The 19,577-nt window shown below is 36.8% G+C and overlaps 1 protein-coding gene across 1 annotated transcript; it reads left to right on the forward strand.

Moving 5' to 3' along the window:
* Positions 1 to 3,689: 3,689 nt before the first annotated feature.
* LOC115769849 (serine/threonine-protein kinase BRSK1) lies at positions 3,690 to 18,839 on the forward strand. The gene is made up of 15 exons (XM_030714826.1): positions 3,690 to 3,973; positions 4,041 to 4,135; positions 7,548 to 7,774; positions 7,838 to 7,988; positions 10,641 to 10,856; positions 14,867 to 15,066; positions 15,121 to 15,345; positions 15,406 to 15,881; positions 15,974 to 16,132; positions 16,194 to 16,360; positions 17,327 to 17,431; positions 17,490 to 17,565; positions 17,622 to 17,794; positions 17,899 to 18,029; positions 18,086 to 18,839. Exons 1-15 carry the CDS (start codon positions 3,886 to 3,888, stop codon positions 18,168 to 18,170), a joined length of 2,574 nt encoding a protein of 857 aa, XP_030570686.1. The 5' UTR covers positions 3,690 to 3,885; the 3' UTR covers positions 18,171 to 18,839.
* The last annotated feature ends 738 nt before the right edge of the window (positions 18,840 to 19,577 follow it).

The raw sequence follows: 19,577 nt of genomic DNA on the forward strand, positions 1-19,577 counted from the left end.
AGGTTGGGCAGTCGGACAAATGACATTAAAAATGTTAAAAGTAACCCCACGACGTACTGTCAAACAACAACCACCCAAACGGCTCGTGCGCCAAAGAACTGCAAAATCTCTTTTACTCTCTTTAACTTTCTCTTACACCTACTCTTTGTTGTGTCTTTACGCATGCTTAGACTCTGCATTCTCTTGTGTTTGAACCCGTTTGGCTGTCAACAGTTTAGTTTCCGATTCCATTTTGTACTTTTCCTTTTGACTCTCTTTAACCATAGTTCTTATAGCACTCCGCTTATTATACCCTTGCAGAGGGTATTATAATTTTTAAGGAAATGTGAAATGTGTGTAACATGCGAAACCATGTTAAGTTATGCTTAGAACTTAGAACTTAGATATATATCATACAGCTTCATTGTGGACATGCCAGGCTATTGAATCTTGCGGTAATCCAAAAATAACTGCTTACGTTATTTAACCTTGAATATGGATTTTAAAAAAATAAGTAAGAGTGTTCTAGTCAGAATTTCAGGCTATAATATATAAATACTAGAGTGAAGGGATAGTTTAGGACATTTTCCTTACGGCTTAGCTGATATGTGATAATAGTAAGGTTGGTAAATTATGAATTCGATGAAAATATCAACAAATAGAATATTTTCAATAGATTTTTTCCATTAAAATATACAAGTGTGATATTGATAAGATTTAGCTCAAATATACGCAGCGTAGTTAAATAATAAAAGCCAGATACCTGGATAACCAAACAAGTTTCCCATAAAAGAACCTACTTTTCGGCCGATCGTTCATGAAATAGTGGCTAGGCAGCTCCGACATACATACATATGTACTGCGTGCAATACACAGGGCGGGTTTATGCAAAGTTTAAAGATAGTCGGGAATTTCGAATAGAGCGCTATTTCATGTTTATGCCTACAAAGGTATTTTGAGATGAACTATCACCACTTTTATATAAAAGCACTTTTAAAATAACACCGTATTTTTAACTTTAGTTTAACGACCGCAAAAGGTACGTTATATCAATATAGTTATTTTTAAATTGTATTCAATTGTACATATTTAAGAAAAACAACGCTGTTGCATCACTTGTCTACACGTGGGCAACAAAAGAAATTTTGTTCTTGCCCTTAATTCGTTCAGAATTTTGTTTTTGTCAATGTTTCGACTGGCACAGCAGAGCACCATTCGTGGTAAGCGACAGGGACTATTGACCAGCGCTTTCACGCCGGAATACTACTTGACCCCGCCAGAAGTACTGGGTGTTGTTTGAATTGGACGCAAAACCTTATTTACTGCGCGCCGTTAAAATGAAACTACACGAAGAATAAACCAACATCTAGAAGCAAGAGCGCAGTAGTCAAATGTGTTTGATTACAAAATCCACTCTACACTTCAGTCAATATAATATTTTGGCTTACAGCCCACGCTTTCAATTCTTCCTTGTTGAGGTACACACTTTTGCAAACTTAATGTTGAATAACTTCTTTGTGTCCGAACTTTATGAAATCTTAATAGATAGGGCATAGATGTGGCATTCAAATGTGTCTATACCAAATCCCATGGCGCCAGATTTAAAGCTGAGTTTGTTTTTATATTTTCGGGTGAATGGGCGATGTATCCGAAATGTAAATTCTGTGTGTACTATACGAGAGCCTACATCCAATTTTGCCAAAGCTGAAAATTGATTTCCTTACGATATTTTGGAAATGGGAACATGTTACAATAAATGATAAACTCTTTCTACGCATACAGGAGAATATACATATCAGGCTGCACAAAAGTTGGCACGACCACAACGCTCATTAACGATGACCGATTGACCACTAAGCCGTTTATACCCAAAAACGTACTATTAAACTTGCTAGATCAAGGCCAATATTGTTTTTACACCCTTGTAGAGGGATAAAAATGTTTTCATGAAATGTCGAACTCATAGCAGGAGACATCTTCGATACCATAAGTAGGAGTAGGCTATTTTATGTACAACTTTTTTGTTTATCAAGATATCTTGATAAAACTCGGCATGTATAAGTTCCACTATGATCCTCATATATATGCAAAGTCTTATCAACATCGGCTCATAAAGCTGACATAGGAAAGATCGATCGAAAAGTAGGTTTTTATATCGCAAAATATTCTGTTTTCGAAGATATTTTCATCGAACATTTACCATTACTACAAGGTCTCAAAAATTCTCACCAATTAATGCATGTGTGCAATTTAGACTTTTTTTGTCTGCAGAAGATCATATTGTGTTGAAGAATATTTATATATTCTCAAAAAACAATAGGATTGAAATCGTGGCCTAATTAAATGGGTGGTTTCAATAGATTTAATAATTTTTTTATTTGACGTTATGGGGTGACCCGCATGTCCAATTTGGCAACTCTATCTCTTAAAATCTAAGAGATTTGGTCAGAAACGGCATTTCGATAACAATTGTTATCGATTGATGGAAACTGGGACGAGCATTTGTAGACCCTTCATCCCAAATTTTAAATCTTTAGCCTATAGATTTTGAGATCGAAGCGAACCAAGAATAGTCCAAGATTTTTCTTTCTTCGTGATATATACTTTTGCACAAAACTTATGACTCCTTTTCAATGGGTTCAGGGTATCTCTGTAGCTTGTCCAAAGTTCAAATATAGTTGATTGCATTTAAAAGCGCATACGTATCTGTGATATTTGAGACATTCCAATTTATTCACACATAAATATAATACACTAGCTGTCACAGTACAATAAGAAATTAATGTTATTCGTCCATTTTAGTCCCGTGGGTTGATACCTTCATTAAACCCTGATTTTTTTCAGGAGGGGAAGATTTTCTGAAAAGTGTAAATCACATATCAATTTTCACAAACTGATTGGAAATTAATTTAAGCCCAAGATTTCGCCCACCAATTATAAAAAAACATTTGTGCATCTATGGTCTTAGGCTTTGATACGTACATTTGTATGCCATATTTATGATCTTAAAATTAAACAAGTACGAGCTTCTAGTCGGGAGCTCCCGACTAGGGGATACCCTGAACCCTCTTCTTCCAACATCAAATGAATATATATATTCTATTTTAGAAGCTATATGTCAAGTTTGGTGACTCTAGCTCTTATTATTTACCAAAACTGCCCAAAAAACAGGATATCAATATATCGATTTTCATCGATTGCTTGGAAACGGAGTAAGTTATCGATTATCGGAAACAAACTCGATCTGCGCGGGAACTAGGAGCACCTACATCTAAAATTTCAATTTCTCTAGCTCTTCTAGGTTCTGAGATACTTGCGTTCATACATACGGACGGACGGACGGTCAGACAGACGGACATGGCTAGATCGACTCGGTGATGCTGATCAAGAATATATATACTTTATGGTGTCGGAGATGCTTCCTTCTGCCTGTTACATACATTTGCATTTTGCACAAATACAATATACCCTTATACCCATTTTTAATGGGTTCAGGGTATAAAAATGAATTTCAGATCAGCAGACGCATACATATTAATTGCAAACGGACATTTTCTCTACCGTTGCAGGTTTCACTACCATTATTGTTTGAATAATGTCATATGAGAAATAACAACAATAGTTAAAAACGTATATGACAAATTAATATTAATGATATCGCTAGCAATCTCAACTAGTTTGAGCGCAAAGACTGGCATCAATAAATAAAGCAATTAAACTTTGTACATAAGTTATTTAAGGCTTTCAAGCCAGCAATTTTTTGAGGCTATGCGGCAACTTAGCAGCAACTGCTGAAGGCAGGAGCAAGGACAGCACCAGTAGTGTGAGCGAATGGCCAAACACCAGCTTACACTGCCTGTAAGAAATAGATAACAGTCTACAGCCTTAAACTAGCAAAGCGGCAAAATGCAAAAGGAGAACAATGTAATGGCGGAAAACTGTCAATTCGTAGGTCCATATCGCTTGGAGAAGACACTTGGCAAGGGTCAAACTGGTAAGTTGCTAACAATAATTTTAATTTTTTTAGCAATTTTAAAAATAAATGTATACTTTTTGGTCAGGTCTCGTCAAGCTAGGTGTACATTGTGTGATTGGAAAAAAAGTAGCCATTAAAATAATCAATCGTGAGAAACTTAGCGAATCAGTGCTCATGAAGGTAAGTATTGCAGTCCATTGCTTGAATATTTGTTTTATTTATACCATTATAGATTTTTTGACATAAGATGTCTTACGTATAGAATCAGACATCTCCGACTCAATAAAGTATATATATTTATCTGACTGTTTCTGTAATTTGTGAGCTAGATCAACTGAATCAGTTCTCTTTGTCGTCACGCGCAAAGCAGCTACTAATACCATATGTAGTTATATTGCTTTTTAGTTTATTGCAATGGGTTGACCCGTGACATATTCAAGGTTCATTAACCTTGTCGATTGCATTCGTGCTTTATTTAGATATACTTGATTCATTGACTTTACAATCTATATAAGACTCAGCGACCGCGTCAACTATTCAGCCTTTTCTAAAATTTAATATTTTCGTTGTACTAATTTAATTGTTTTCTTGACAAATGTGCTTGCCTATGGGCTGTGGTAATTATTTTAGTTTCAATCTTGAATCGTATAACGATGAAGTCCTTAAATGTGTCTCTGTACAGAGCAAAATATTTTTAAAACGAGAAAGAAAGGCTATCTTCGGCACGCCGAAGATCTAATACCCTTGCAGACCCAACCTTTTCATGATGCTTATAGTGCTTTGCCCGTATCTAAGAAGCACTGGGAAAAGAGTTAACGCCGAGTTTGGTCAAGATATCTTGATAAACAAAAAAGGTTTTTAATCAAAAACCTAGTTTTCGACTGATCGTTCCTATGGCAGATATATGATATAGTAGTCCGATCCTAAAAGGAGTTTGCATATATATGAGGAGCTTAGTAAAACTAATATATGCCGAGTTTGGTCGAGATATCTTGAAAAACAAAATGTTTTTTCAGACAACTTAATTTTCGACCGATCGTTCCGATGGCACCTATATGATATAGTGGTCCAATCTTAATAGGAGTTTGCATATAAATGAGGAGCATAGTAAAACTAATAAATGCCGAGTTTGGTCGAGATATTTTGCAAAACAAAATGTTTTTTCATACAAAAACTTAATTTTCGACCGATCGTTCCAATGGCAGCTATATGATATAGTGGTCCGATCTTAATAGGATTTTACATATATATGAGGAGTATAGTAAAACTAATATATGCCGAGTTTGGTCAAGATATCTTGAAAAACAAAATGTTTTTTCATACAAAAACTTAGTTTTCGACCGATCATTCCTATGGCAGCTATATGATATAGTGGTCCGATCCAGCTGGTTTTGACATACTTATGTGCTGCGTGCAACAGAAAGAGGGACTTCTGCAAAGTTTCATTAAGGTAGCTTTAAAACTGAGAGACTAGTTCGCATAGAAACAGACAGACGGACAGACGAACATGGCTCTATCGACTCGGCTGTTGATGCTGATCAAGAATATATATATTTTATGGGGTCGGAGATGTCTCCTTCTATGCGTTACACATTTCACGACAAAATTATAATACCCTCTGCAAGGGTATAATAATAATAACCTGTGTAAGGGATTCCGCTGATCAGCATTTGTGTACACCATACGGTAGATAGTTCAGAATTTTCCCCGAGTAGGTAGCTAGTAAAACATGTGTATTAAATTGCAAACAAATGAACACAAATTTTTGTTAAGCATTTCCACATTCCATTATCACTTCAACAAATACAATTGCCTTCGGAGATCACACATTATGCAGGAAATGCATCATTGACTTACATACTTACCCTAAGTAATTCTATACACTATGTGCGGTTCCGCATTTAATTGAACGGCTTCAAACCGCGTGTTACCAATGCATCTCAGCGCACGCTTATGTTAGATAAGGCTAACATGGTCTCTCAGTTTTAAAGCTTTCTTAATAAAACTTTGCAGAAGTCCCTCTTTCAGTTGCAAGTGTCGGAACCAGCTGGATCGGCCCACTATATAATATAGCTGCCATAGGAACGATCGGTCGAAAATTAAGTTGTATGGAAAACTTTTTCGTTTTTCAAGATATTTTAATCAAACACGGCATTTAGAAATTTCACTATGCTCCCTTCATTATTGCAAAATCCTATTTATATATAAAGTAGGTTCTTGCATAAAAAACTTTTTCGTTTATCAAGATATCTTGGCCAAACTCGGCATTAACTATTTTCCTTGTGCTTCTTAGATACTTGCAAGGCACTATTAGCATTATGAAAGGGTTAGGTCTACAAGGGTATTAAATCTTCGGGGTACCGAAGATAGCCTGTTTTTCCCGTTTTTTTTATACCCTGAACCCATTAAAAATGGGTATAAGGGTATATTTTATTTGTGCAAAATCCAAATGTATGTAACAGGCAGAAGGAAGCATCTCCGACCCCATTAAGTATATTTATTCTTAATCAGCCGAGTCGATCTAGCCATGTCCGTCTGTCTGTCCGTCCGTCCGTCCGTATGTATGAACGCAAGGATCTCAGAACCTATAAGAACTAGAGAAATTTTAGATGTAGGTGCTCCTAGTGCCTGCGCAGATCGAGTTTGTTTCCGATAATCGATAACTTACTCCGTTTCCAAACAATCGATAAAAATCGATATCGATATCCTGTTTTTTGGGCAATTTTGGTAAATAATAAGAGCAAGAGTCACCAAACTTGACATATAGCTTCTAAAATAGAATATATATATGCATTTGATGTTGGAAGAATAGGGTTCAGGGTATCCCCTAGTCGTGACCTTCAGACTAGAACCTCTTACATGTTTTATTTTAACTAGGCCGACGCGTTGTAGCTGTTAAAAGTTATAAATCACTGTTATTTTTGTCACCCTTATTGTTGGCGAGAGAATTGAAACTGGGTTCCATTGGAAGAACTAAGACCGAAGATGACAAACGGGAAGGATTCGCTCAAACTACAAAGCTTTGAATCCGGAATGCCCTCAATAATAAATTCTATAATGTTTTCCAACTCCAGATTAAAGGGCTTTTATTAGCTAAAGAAATTTTCATTCAGAGGGTACTTAGCTCCATCTACCTCTGCCATAAATAAACGTTTGTAAATCGCACCCTATTACTGATACAAAACTTACAAAACATTCTCAATGTCTCTTAACGGGTATAGATATATTATAATTATGTAATTACTTATGCACTCTGACTCTTAGCTTTCTGATTGAAACATTTGTTCTTTAAGTTTTGTCTCTGTATATATAGAACGCTCTGGATTTGATTACTGATTCCACATCAGTTTATGCTGTGTTATTCGGTTGAGCCCAAAAAAAAATTGTAGTGATCAATTTTTTAAAACCATAAATTACAAGTCTGCTGCAGGGTTAACATAAAAAAGTAGGCGTGGCTTTGCTAGCATTTTGCTTCTTTTGCTATATTTTTCAATCGGTTATTAGCTTCGGACTGAGGACAAGGCCCTTCATTAACCTAAACTAATTTACGCAATAGCATTACAATTCGCATTCTCCATTGCGTTTATTCAAGGTTGAGCGAGAAATAGCCATTATGAAACTAATCGATCATCCGCACGTGCTTGGTTTGAGCGATGTATATGAGAACAAGAAATATTTGTATCTGATATTGGAGCATGTTTCTGGCGGTGAGCTTTTTGATTATCTCGTCAAAAAAGGTCGGCTTACGCCAAAGGAGGCACGCAAGTTTTTTAGGCAAATCATATCCGCGCTTGATTTCTGTCATTCACACTCCATATGGTAAGTACTATATTACAGAAAAAAAAAACACCTAATTTTTTTTATTGTCAACTGAACTTGTAGCCATCGGGACTTGAAACCAGAGAATTTGCTGCTTGACGAAAAAAATAACATTAAAATAGCGGACTTTGGTATGGCCTCACTTCAACCAGCTGGTAGCATGTTGGAAACCTCGTGCGGATCACCACATTATGCCTGTCCAGAAGTCATACGGGTGAGTCTCGAATAAGTAAAAAATCCTTAATGACTGCCATTGAACAAAGCAAACTAATGTTGTACCAAAGACAATATAAACACTTTATATTGTCTTTGGTTGTACTTAGTTAACAGTACTGCCAATATTATTATTAGAAGCCACAAAATCATCTTGATACTAAGGTGACAAGGAAACTTTTTCAATCATCAATTCCAATAAAATAAGAATTTTATAGCCACATAATTACTAAATTTAAATGATGATTGTGCGGTAGAAAGTAAGGATATCTTTGTCGAAGATTAAATACCCTTTTAACACATTCTTGATTCAGATATGTGAGAATAGTGAAACTCAAAAATGCTGGGCTTGAAAAAATAATATTTTGCCATAAAGGAGTCTACTTTTTGACTGATCGTTCCTATGACCACTATATATAGTGTTTCGCTCTTGATAAGATTTGCCATACATGTGGGCGGCATGGTAAAACTTATAAGTGCCGAGCTTAGGTTAGATATTTTAATAAACAAAACAAGTAAGAGGCTCTAGTCCGGAGTTACCGACTAGGGTATACCCTGAACTCTCTTCTAGCAGTTTTACAAATAATATTGATTTATAGCTATGTGGTGACAGGTGGTGAGGTGGCGATAGCTTGAATATGAAAGATACTTGATGTATATATATGATAATCTAGAAGCAGCATATGAAGTTTGTTGACTCTACCTCTTATTATTTACCCAATTCGATCGATAACGTGAAAACGGGATAAGTTATCGATTATCGGAAACAAACTCGTACTGCGTATGGACTAGCAGGACAAACATTTCAAGTATCTAGCTCTTAAAGGTTCTGAGATCCTTGCGATTGTACATACGGACAGTCGAACAAACAGAATGACTAAATCGACTCGGCTGTTGATGCTGATCAAGAATATATATACTTTATGGGGTCGGACCCTTTTTTCCCCTTTTTAATGGGTTCAGGGTATAAAAATTAGAGCTTAAGTAGATTTTGTTAGAGGGTAGCCCTACCAAGCTATCTATTGGATATGCCTGGATTACTCAGTGTCAACTCATATCAATAAAAGTATTTGGAAATATAACTAGAATAAATCCATAAATCCTTAAAATCGACAGACTTAGTGCTCCTGCGGGATCCTCGGGCAACGCTCACTTGTATTATTTAGGCGCAATGACCTTCACGTGGCACATGTGCTAGATGCCCTCTGGACGTACGCGGTTACATCAGAATATTGTGTCCTACATGATTTCGTTCGGTGCAGAGAGGCGACGAAGCAACAACTTGTTGCCACGCCCACGCCCCTTCTTCTGTGTAATTAATTACTAATGTTACGGTTGATACGTTGAACTCTATTGTATATATTATAAGAATTTTTATGTCCTTATAGAGGGTACTATATTTATACCCTTGCAGAGGGTATTATAATTTTGTCGTGAAATGTGTAACGCATAGAAGGAGACATCTCCGACCCCATAAAGTATATATATTCTTGATCAGCATCAACAGCCGAGTCGAAAGAGCAAAATAGACAAATATTCGGTCTGTTTTCCAAGATATTTTCATCCAAGTAAGCATTGACGAGGTTTAAAATGAATAATATTATGACATACCTACAATTCCGCAAGATAAATAACAATGAGGGCGTTGAGTCTTCGGCGTTCCGAAAATATGATTTTAATACCCTGAACCCATTTAAAATGGGTATAAGGGTATATTGTATTTGTGCAAAATCCAAATGTATGTAACAGGCATAAAGTATATATATTCTCGATCTGCATCAATAGGCGAGTCGATCTAGCCATGTCCGTCTGCCTAGAGCCGTGCAGATCAGCCATTTAAACTGGTAATGCCTTCCTTTTTCGGCTTCTCCTCGAAGGTTTTTTTTTTTGTTTTTGTTCAGCCAACAGAAAAGCTGTCAAAAATAGAAGATTGGCGCTTTGTCATTCTGCAAAGTGTGCTGCTCTACTTCGAGCGTAGTGAGCTTAATATCGGCATCGGTGTATTGAAGAAATTCCATACTCTTTTTAACAGACATTCTGAAAGTCTATAATACGATTTGGAACAATAGTGCGTCTCACAGCTTAACGAGACCTCAGCACTGGCATTATTGGTTGAGCCATTGGTGTTCCACAGTCTAATATATTTTCCCATTTTCATAATAACCCCAGCTCGAAAATGAAAGTAGCATGATACAAAAAACTTGGTGTGCAGGTTGTCATACAGTTCAAACATATAACGAATATTTAACTTTTAAGATAATTTCACCATTTTCCGCAGGATTGGAATAATTACCTATTTGCCATATTTTTTGTATGTCATATTTAAGGCCTTGATATTTATAAAAATCGAACTTTCCATACATTGCGTGCTTGATTATGTGTGTGTGGGAGTATGATTTTGTGTGTTTATAAATTAAAGAAAGCTCGAACTGTTGTAAGGGTAGCCTTAAACAGGCTGTTTACTATTCGTCAGTTATTTTTAAATTGCGGATACAATGGTTTTTACGACATTGCAACGGCTGAAAAGCCTTTAGGAAAACCACATTTCCACATTTTATATGTATATCTCAAAGCTCAATATATTCCCATTGTTCCGTGTTGACAAATCATAATAGCTTATTTACTTTACTTTCTTTTCCGTTGCTGCCATAAGGGTGAAAAATATGATGGACGCAAGGCAGATGTATGGTCTTGTGGTGTCATACTGTATGCCTTACTGGTTGGTGCGCTGCCCTTCGATGATGATAACTTGCGCCAGCTGCTAGAAAAAGTGAAACGAGGAGTGTTTCATATTCCGCATTTCGTTCCGCCCGACTGCCAAAGCTTACTACGCGGTATGATTGAAGTTAATCCAGATAGACGTCTAACGGTGAGTTACATTTGAAATATTAACCAGTAAGATACTCAGTCACCAGCCCAAAGAGTTTGTTACCAACTAGAATATGTTTTTTTTTCAATATTTAAGATTTATCAGAGAAAATAAGTCTGTTAAAAAAGGACATAGAGAGAGAACGACTATCGTTTTGAGGGCTTTTATACAAAATCTGAGAAGTTTTTATATACATGCTCATGTTTGATTCAATCTTTATATAAAGCTATATTAGTCCGAATTGATAATATTTTGCTCATATTAAAAAATTGGTAATGATGTCTTGAAACCCAAAAAAAATCCATCTTAAGTCAGTTATTTGTATTCTTTATAAATAAAGCTGTTTGCCTGCCTGACTGACTGATTGATGGTCAACGCAACCATAAAAACTAGGAAGTTAAAATTTGAACTTTAGTTACCTTAAGGGGTTTGTGCTAAATTCCGATCACAAGTAAGAAAAAACGTTTGGATACAACTTTTTTGTTTGCCATCCGATCGGATCAAATTCATTCTAAATTCATGCATTTATACGAAAATTCATTTGAGATATGTATCATACTTTTTGCAGAACTCCAAATATTTCGGAAGAAGTTTTTAGATCCGTCCGATTTGCTTCCAACATGTTTTCCAATCTCTACATAAACATAAAATGAATTCGTGTTTAAGCGATTTTGTAAATTATTCCCATAACTGCAATTTTGGCGGAAAAATTGTGAAAGATGATTTGATACGATTTCGCCAAACTCTGCTTTTGGATGGAAAATGCAGGTCAAAGCTTTAATGAACAAAGGTTTACTTTTCGGCTTCAGGTTTTTTATCACAAGACTAACATGGGTGGCAACCCTTGATTCCAACATTTGGATCATCATAGAATGGACTTTAATTATGTTTGAAACGTGGAGCTCAAGAAACGGGCAGATGGCAATTCTCCACGAAATCGATCTTTGCTGTCACCTTACATACTAACAAACAGCCACTAAAGGTTTTCATACTTTCATGCTTGAAAATCTTTTTATGGGTTAAACTTCTGTCCTATCTGTACATCTATCTACTTTCCGAAATTTGTTTTAATTCCACCATATTTGATTGTCAATCGAACAACTTGCACCTATATCCCTTATTCTTTTGATATTTATGTTTATATTCAACACCTATTTTGATAAGGATAATGACTTGTGTTGTACGATTTTAGTTCAAATTTACCAAACATCTCTCAACCTTAAAATACTTTGTCCCTCGAAAACAGCGAAACTAGAATACATGGTACACCCTTTATTGTTTCAATTTTGATCCATTTTGATAGAGCAGTAATTTTTGTCTTGTTAACTATTACTGTCATTTGATTTTATTTGTCAGGATGGTTTTTCATACATTCCATGAATTTGATTATTTATTCTTATACCTTATATACTTGATATATAAAATTATATACTTTAATATAATTTCTATCCTGACTGACTGAATGATTGACTGACTGACCGATTGGTGATCAAAGCACAGCCCAATAGGGATGATCGATAGTGTTATTTCTGTCTCACAGTGATAACTGTGACAGTTACAAAAAAATATCAGCGACAAATAACAGCGACTGTTACCTGAATTTTGGAGATGTAAATGAGGTTAATAATCCAACTTGTATTGCACACCAATTTAAGCCATAATTTTAATGTTTTACTGCGCAATTGGATCGGGCGCAAATTCCAAGTACTTCTCTATACATGTACACACACACATTCAGGCGCGCCTGCTTCGAATTCTATCAACAGCGTTGCAATAGCGATTATTTTCTGTGCTGCTATTTTTTTTTCTCAACAATACTTAGTTATTGGTGTGGCTGTAGAGTAGAGGCAGTGGCAAGTGGTACGGTCTGTCGCAAGTTCGAGCCCTAACGGGGAAACTATTTTTTTTTGGATGGTGTGGCTGTTGAGTAGAGACGGTAGCAAGTAATTCGGTCAGTTGCGAGCTCGTAGCCTGCCAAGGGAACTTATTTTTAAATTTATCTTTATAACTTCAAACAAGCGCGTAGCGCGAGCCGCATTTGGTGTTGAAATAAGAGTGTTCAGGGTATTCCCCAGTCGGCATCTCCCGACTAGAACTTTTTACTTGTTTTTGTTATATAATTTTTTTTTAATGTTATTTTTAGTTTTTTTAGTTAGTTATAGTTGCAAGGTCAAAATAACAGCCAAGCCATCAGTTACACAAATCTTAGCTCTGCAGCCAGAACGAAAGGAACAGCCTGAATACTGGCTGTTACACAGTACTCAGCTCTTCAAAGAGTACTAAAGGAACAGCCTGAGTACAGAGCGGTTATATAGTACTCTGCTCTTCGTCGAGTACGAAAGAAACAACCTGAGTACAGGCCTATGACACAGTAATCAGCTCTTCGAAGAGTACGAGGGGAACAGCCTGAGTACAGGCCTGTGACACAGTACTCAGCTCTTCGACGAGTACGAAAGGAACAACGAGTACAGATCTGACTAGACAGCAACCACAAAATTTAAAAGTATATCTTCGTGTAAAGTGTATACAAATTTAGCTATCAACATTGATCCAGTCATTTGTTATATCGTCGTAGTAATCTCTTTTTTGAAATTTGCGGTGTCAATCTTTTGAGTAAACAATGACCAAAATGCAGACCCTAGCTTTACTATCCGTGCATGTTATAGGATGATTTTTGTCGGTGTTACTTTTGAAAGGTGTAACAGCACTAACTAGTTACTTTTCAATACTTGTTACTTGTTACAGGTTGAGTAAATATCGCTCATCCCTACAGCCCATACCGTAAGAGATAGGAAGCTGAAATTTTCACTGTAGTTACCTTATGTGATGTAGGTGCACGTTAATAGTGGGTTTTGGAAAATTCCTTCCGCAAGTGTGGAAAAGTCGCGAAAAACGTTTGTATGAAACTTTTTTGCTTACCATCCGATCGGCCTCAAACTTTTCACAGATTTTTGTGGCAATGGGGGTCATATATTTGAAAAATCATTTGAGACGTGTTTCGCACTTTACGCAACATCCAAAATTATTCGGCAGAAATGCGAATCAAAAATTTTTTGGGCAAAGTTTGGATTTATGTACGATTTGCTTGAAACTATTTTCAAAGCTCTGCATAAAACATAATGAAAACGTCTTTAAGCGACAACAGTGGTTTGGCGGAAAACGGTTGTGTACAAGTTTTTTGTTTACTATCCGATCGGACTAAAACTCATTTTCAAAAATCTTTGTCAAAATTTTGGAAAATTCATTCCTGCTTGGTGGAAATAGGGTTCAAAGATTTGGTGGATGGCGTTTCACCCTCTAATTCATCCGATCGATCGGTGTAAAAATTATTGTTGAAGCTTTTTGAAAAAATTTATTGTATACGTACCCCGGATTATACCCGCTAGTTAGTATTATAAGTGAACTATGTGTCCTGAAATGGTATTTTGTCAGTAGTTATCGGATGTTGTAGCACAGAAGCAAAACCGCCTTAAAGGTGTAAATTATAAATTGAATTATCATAGCCATGTATGTGTCATATCACGGTCCTTCTGGGAAGTGCATAAAGCCAGTGGTGCTTCATTTCTTTGTCGATAATTATACCTCAATGCGCAATGCGGGGATGCTAGGACCCTCACAGCAAAATCTCAAACTCGATATTGAACTGATGCTGTTGGTTCCAGTTGTCTACATAGCTTATCAATACAGCTAAGAAGCCTGTCTTGACCAGTTTAACCAACCGAAAGCGACAGCAGAGATCCATGGGTGCCATATGCAGAATTTATCATTCTGGCTGCAAGATCTGTCCATTGGCTCAAGTTAAACCCTAAAGGGGGTGGATGCCAGCCTGCTAATGGGCTACACTTGCACTTCGTTATCGCGTCACATATTTTAAACACGGCACGCCAATCATAAGTAATAAAACCTGATGTACAAGTTATATATTTTTAATATCATGTTTCTAGCTATAATAGTCTGCGAGACCAAGGTTAATAACGACCTCTTGCCTAATATATGTGTATACATTGCAGTTGGCTGAAATAAATCGTCATGCCTGGGTCACGGCTGGTGGCAAAGGTGAGTTGGAATTGGAACTGCCCATGATGGAGGTGGTGCAGACACATGTCATACCAACAGCGACCGCTGTAGATCCGGATGTTTTAAATGCCATATGCTCACTGGGCTGCTTTAAGGAGAAAGATAAACTGTTACAGGAACTGCTGAGCGCCAGGTATTGCCTAAATGTCCTCAAATTACAATTACGTTCATAAATTATGCTTTACAGCCACAATACCGAAAAGGTTATTTACTTTCTACTTCTGGAGCGCAAGCGGCGCCGTCCCGCACTTGAGGATGATGAAGAAATTGCACTAAAATCACGCAGCGAACTAGATGCAGTGGATCCACCACGCAAGCGGTTGGACAAGTGTCGTATTAATGGCACTAATGCGCCCAGCTACGGACAGATTTCTGAGGGTTCACCATTGACGCCGCGACGGCAGGCCTTCAAGTTAGTTGGTCGAAGTCCTCTTAATACTCTTCAAATATATATGTTATAATCTGTCTACAGCTTTCGATCATACAGCAGCACACGTAACCATCAACGACGCTCACCAACGACGGTGTCAACGTCGGTACGCAGCTCTTCATATCATAGTCCAACTCGTTGCAACTCACCAATGAGCTTAACGCAGCAGCAGGCAAATGCGATATCGCGGCCAACCTCACCTGCAGCAGGATCACGCCATTCAACCTACGGCGATCGAGAGCGTTCCGGATCGGTTCATCATCCTTCGGTTAGTCGAACACCATCTCACAGCTCACAGAAAAGCATTGAGGGCGATGTGATAGTCGTCAGGGAGCCGCGCCTTGAGCGCCGTGATTCGGCTCGCCAAGCGCAAGAACGCAGTAGTGGTAGCTCTCCGAGAGAGCGTGGAGATTGTGTCCCATTGTCTAAAAGTCCGGTGGGCGATTCGTGTGGCAATTCCGCGGCTGCTTTACCCTCAGTGCATCATCGCGCCACCTCAGGTCCAACAATTGCAATCGGTATGTATGCATGACCCATAGATCCTTTTCGGTAGCTATTTCTTTAAACGCAGCAACTTACTCTATGTATATATATTTTTTTTTGTATATAGTTGTAAATCCTAATGGATCGCCGTTGCTTAACAATAGTAGTCCTGGTATGCCTGGCTCGCCCTGTAATACGCCTGGAGGGCAGCTCTGGAAAACCCGACTCACTAACATTAAGAACAGCTTTCTTGGCAGTCCGCGTTTTCATCGGAGAAAAATGCAGGGTAAGTTTGGAATATGTTCTGATTTATAGTATTTGGACTTATTAACTTGCTTATATTTCAGTCTCCGCTGATGAGGTGCATTTAACGCCAGAATCATCGCCAGAGCTTACTAAACGCTCCTGGTTTGGTAACTTGATAACAACGGAAAAGGATGAAACATTCACCATATTGGTGAAGGGCAAACCAATTGCAACCGTCAAAGCGCATTTGATACATGCATTTTTATCCGTAAGCCTTCTATTAAACTTTAATTTAAAGTCTACCTTAAGTTTAGCAATTCTCATATTCGGAAATTATACAAATATGCCATACTTAAACAAGTAAGAGGTTCTAGTCGGGAGCTCCCGACTAGGGGATACCCTGAACCCTCTTCTTCCAACATCAAATGCATATATATATTCTATTTTAGAAGCTATATGTCAAGTTTGGTGACTCTAGCTCTTATTATTTACCAAAAATTCCCAAAAAACAGTATATCGATATCGATTTTTATCGATTGCTTGGAAACGGAGTTAGTTATCGATTATCGGAAACAAACTCGATCTGCGCAGGCACTAGGAGCACCTACATCTGAAATTTCAAGTCTCTAGCTCTTATAAATTCTAGGATCCTTGCGTTCATACATACGGACAGACGGACGGATTAAAAATGGGCATAAGGGTACATTGTATTTGTGCAAAATTCAAATGTATGTAACGGGCAGAAGGAAGCATCTCCGACCCCATAAAGTATATATATTCTTGATCAGCATCAATAGCCGAGTCGATCTAGCCATGTCCGTCTGTCTGTCCGTCCGTCCGTCCGTCTGTCCGTCTGTCCGTCTATCCGTATATATGAACGCAAGGATCTTAGAACCCATAAGAGTGTGCTCCTAGTGCCTGCGCAGATCGAGTTTGTTTCCCATAATCGATAACTTACTCCGTTTCCAAGCAATCGATAAAAATATCGATATCGATATCCTGTTTTTTGGGCAATTTTGGTAAATAATAAGAGCTAGAGTCACCAAACTTGACACATAGCTTCTAAAATAGAATATATATATATATATATATATATATATATATATATATATATATTAGATATTGGAAGAAGAGGGTTCAGGGTATCCCCTAGTCGGGAGCTCCCGACTAGAACCTCTTACTTGTTTTTCTATATTCTATTAACTAAGTATATTGAAATTGATCAAATTTACAGATGGCTGAATTATCTCATAGTGTAGTTTCACCCACATCGTTCCGCGTGGAGTATAAGCGCAACGGAAACGGATCAGTTATGTTTCAACGTCATGTCAAATTTCAGGTATGTAAGCATATCTCATAGCCCCTTGCTAAATAATTTTAAATTTTCTTTGAAATAGGTTGACATTAGTCCCATATGTAAGCAAGGTGATATTGCAGATATGCTATTTGCTTTAACGTTTACACTGCTATCAGGTTAGTAAATCTTTAAACTAGTTATAATAATTTTTCACAGAAATGTTTGTATACAGGCAACATTAGGCGCTTTCGTCGAATTTGCGAGCACATACAATCCCAGGTCTGTTCTAAACGTTTTCCGGGTCCAAGCAGTCCACCAACAGTAGCCTCAGTCACTCAAGCCGTCTCAGAAAGCTCCTCCTGTGGCTCTGTGTCGAGCGAACGATTGTCTTATAAGCGACAGGTGGTGAGTTTTACTGTGTATATATTTTTAAAAAGTGCAAGGCACTTGAATAGAGTCAATCACAATCATAAAAGCAGTCTTATCAAGCTGATGACTGTCCTTTGCAGATTGAAAATGATTTGGAAAATGATTCAATATTTTCGTACAAATCGGGAAGTGGACGTCGGGCTTCCACGACGAATAACAACAATGCTAATGCTGTGGATGTATCTGGCAGTCCAATTGCAGTGCGTTCAAAGTAAGTGATGCCCAATCTAAATTGAACGACTTTTTATTAATATAAGTTACCCAAAGTTCTGAAACAGCTGAGCACGACCGCAACCGTAAGCTGCAGAGTGATCGACAGGCGACAACGATGTCCGGGAGTGCAATTGCATGAGAATTATTTCTCTGATTTAGTTACGTTTTTTCCAAAAATATTTATTTTAAGCTACCACACAACAAAACCCTTTATTATAATTAAGTCATCAAATGGAACAAATGATAAATTGAAGCTCTATTTCTTTGAAAATACTTACATCAGAAGTTACATGAAAGCCATAATGTTGGAACTTGAAAATTGTTTAAAAATTTTGCATGCTCTTATAAAATCCAACAAAAAAAAAAATTTAATTTTTGAAAACTACTATTACGAAAGCGAAAGGCTTTGAGCTAGAATGATTTGTTTGCTATTTGAATATAAATTTTTTTAAATTATTGTTTTATGCCTTTTAATAACGTTTTCTTTTGTATGGATATTGTTGCCGCCGCACTTATCAAGCTTACGAAAAAACTAAAAAAATCATGTAAAAAATAACAATTAAAAAACATATATAAGAAAATTTAAAATGTTACCAAAAGCTATTGTATAAGACTCAGCTTAAATCACAATGTTAAACTTTAGAATACTCATAATCTAGTCTAGGAATGCTATTAACTATAATATTAGCTATGCAAATTCAATAATACTCATTTAAACTAAATGCCTAACATTTTTATAATGTCTAAAAACAAATTACTCAAAAATGCGGTGAAGATGGACTAAAACAACCAAAAAATGTATTTGCATAGGCTTCTTATTGCTGTTCTTATAAGAAAATAACGCTTGCCACGAATAAAGAAAAACAAGCAAATAAAATAGCCTACACCGCAAACTTTTTCTCAAGCTGCAAACAAATCAAGAAAGAACAGCTTTTTCAGAGTGTTAACGATAACCCTTGCAGATATGCCATATATTTCTATACGTAGCCAAACGATGGTGGTTTTAAGAAATTACACAAATTAAGGCTTATGCTCCTGTAGGTGCCATAATATAAAGTTGTCAAGTTGATTGTGTTTTTGGTAACCTTCAATGACTCATAAAAAAGATGTTAATTTCGACCAACAGTTGACGCGGAACTTAAATCTCTTTTGTACAAGGCTATGATAATATGCATAAAATAAGTGGAGTCTGTGCTTCTGTTTCCCTTAGCAAAAGACTATATCTTAGTTTTTGCCATTTCAAGGGGACGGATAGGTATCTAAAAGAAAAATATTCAGGATCTGGCACTATAGAATATGTTATATTGTTTTTATCCAATGGGATTTAAAAATGTTTTTTCAGTTTAGACCACCCATCTTAAAAGCAAAAATTTAGGATTACCTATGAAATCACATAAGAATTAAAGTATGTTGTCTTTCTGAGAATATACGAATACTCTATGGCAAACTTCAGACAATTTTCATCAGGGTCGGTTAAGAAATACAGAAGTTTTTAATGAAAACGTAAGCAAGATTTGGCAGGAATACGGACTCATACATTCATGTG

This window comes from Drosophila novamexicana, unplaced genomic scaffold, assembly GCF_003285875.2.
Source record: "Drosophila novamexicana strain 15010-1031.04,08,12 unplaced genomic scaffold, DnovRS2.1 tig00004554-arrow-pilon, whole genome shotgun sequence".
In the NCBI taxonomy this organism is placed as follows: Eukaryota; Metazoa; Arthropoda; class Insecta; order Diptera; family Drosophilidae; genus Drosophila; species Drosophila novamexicana.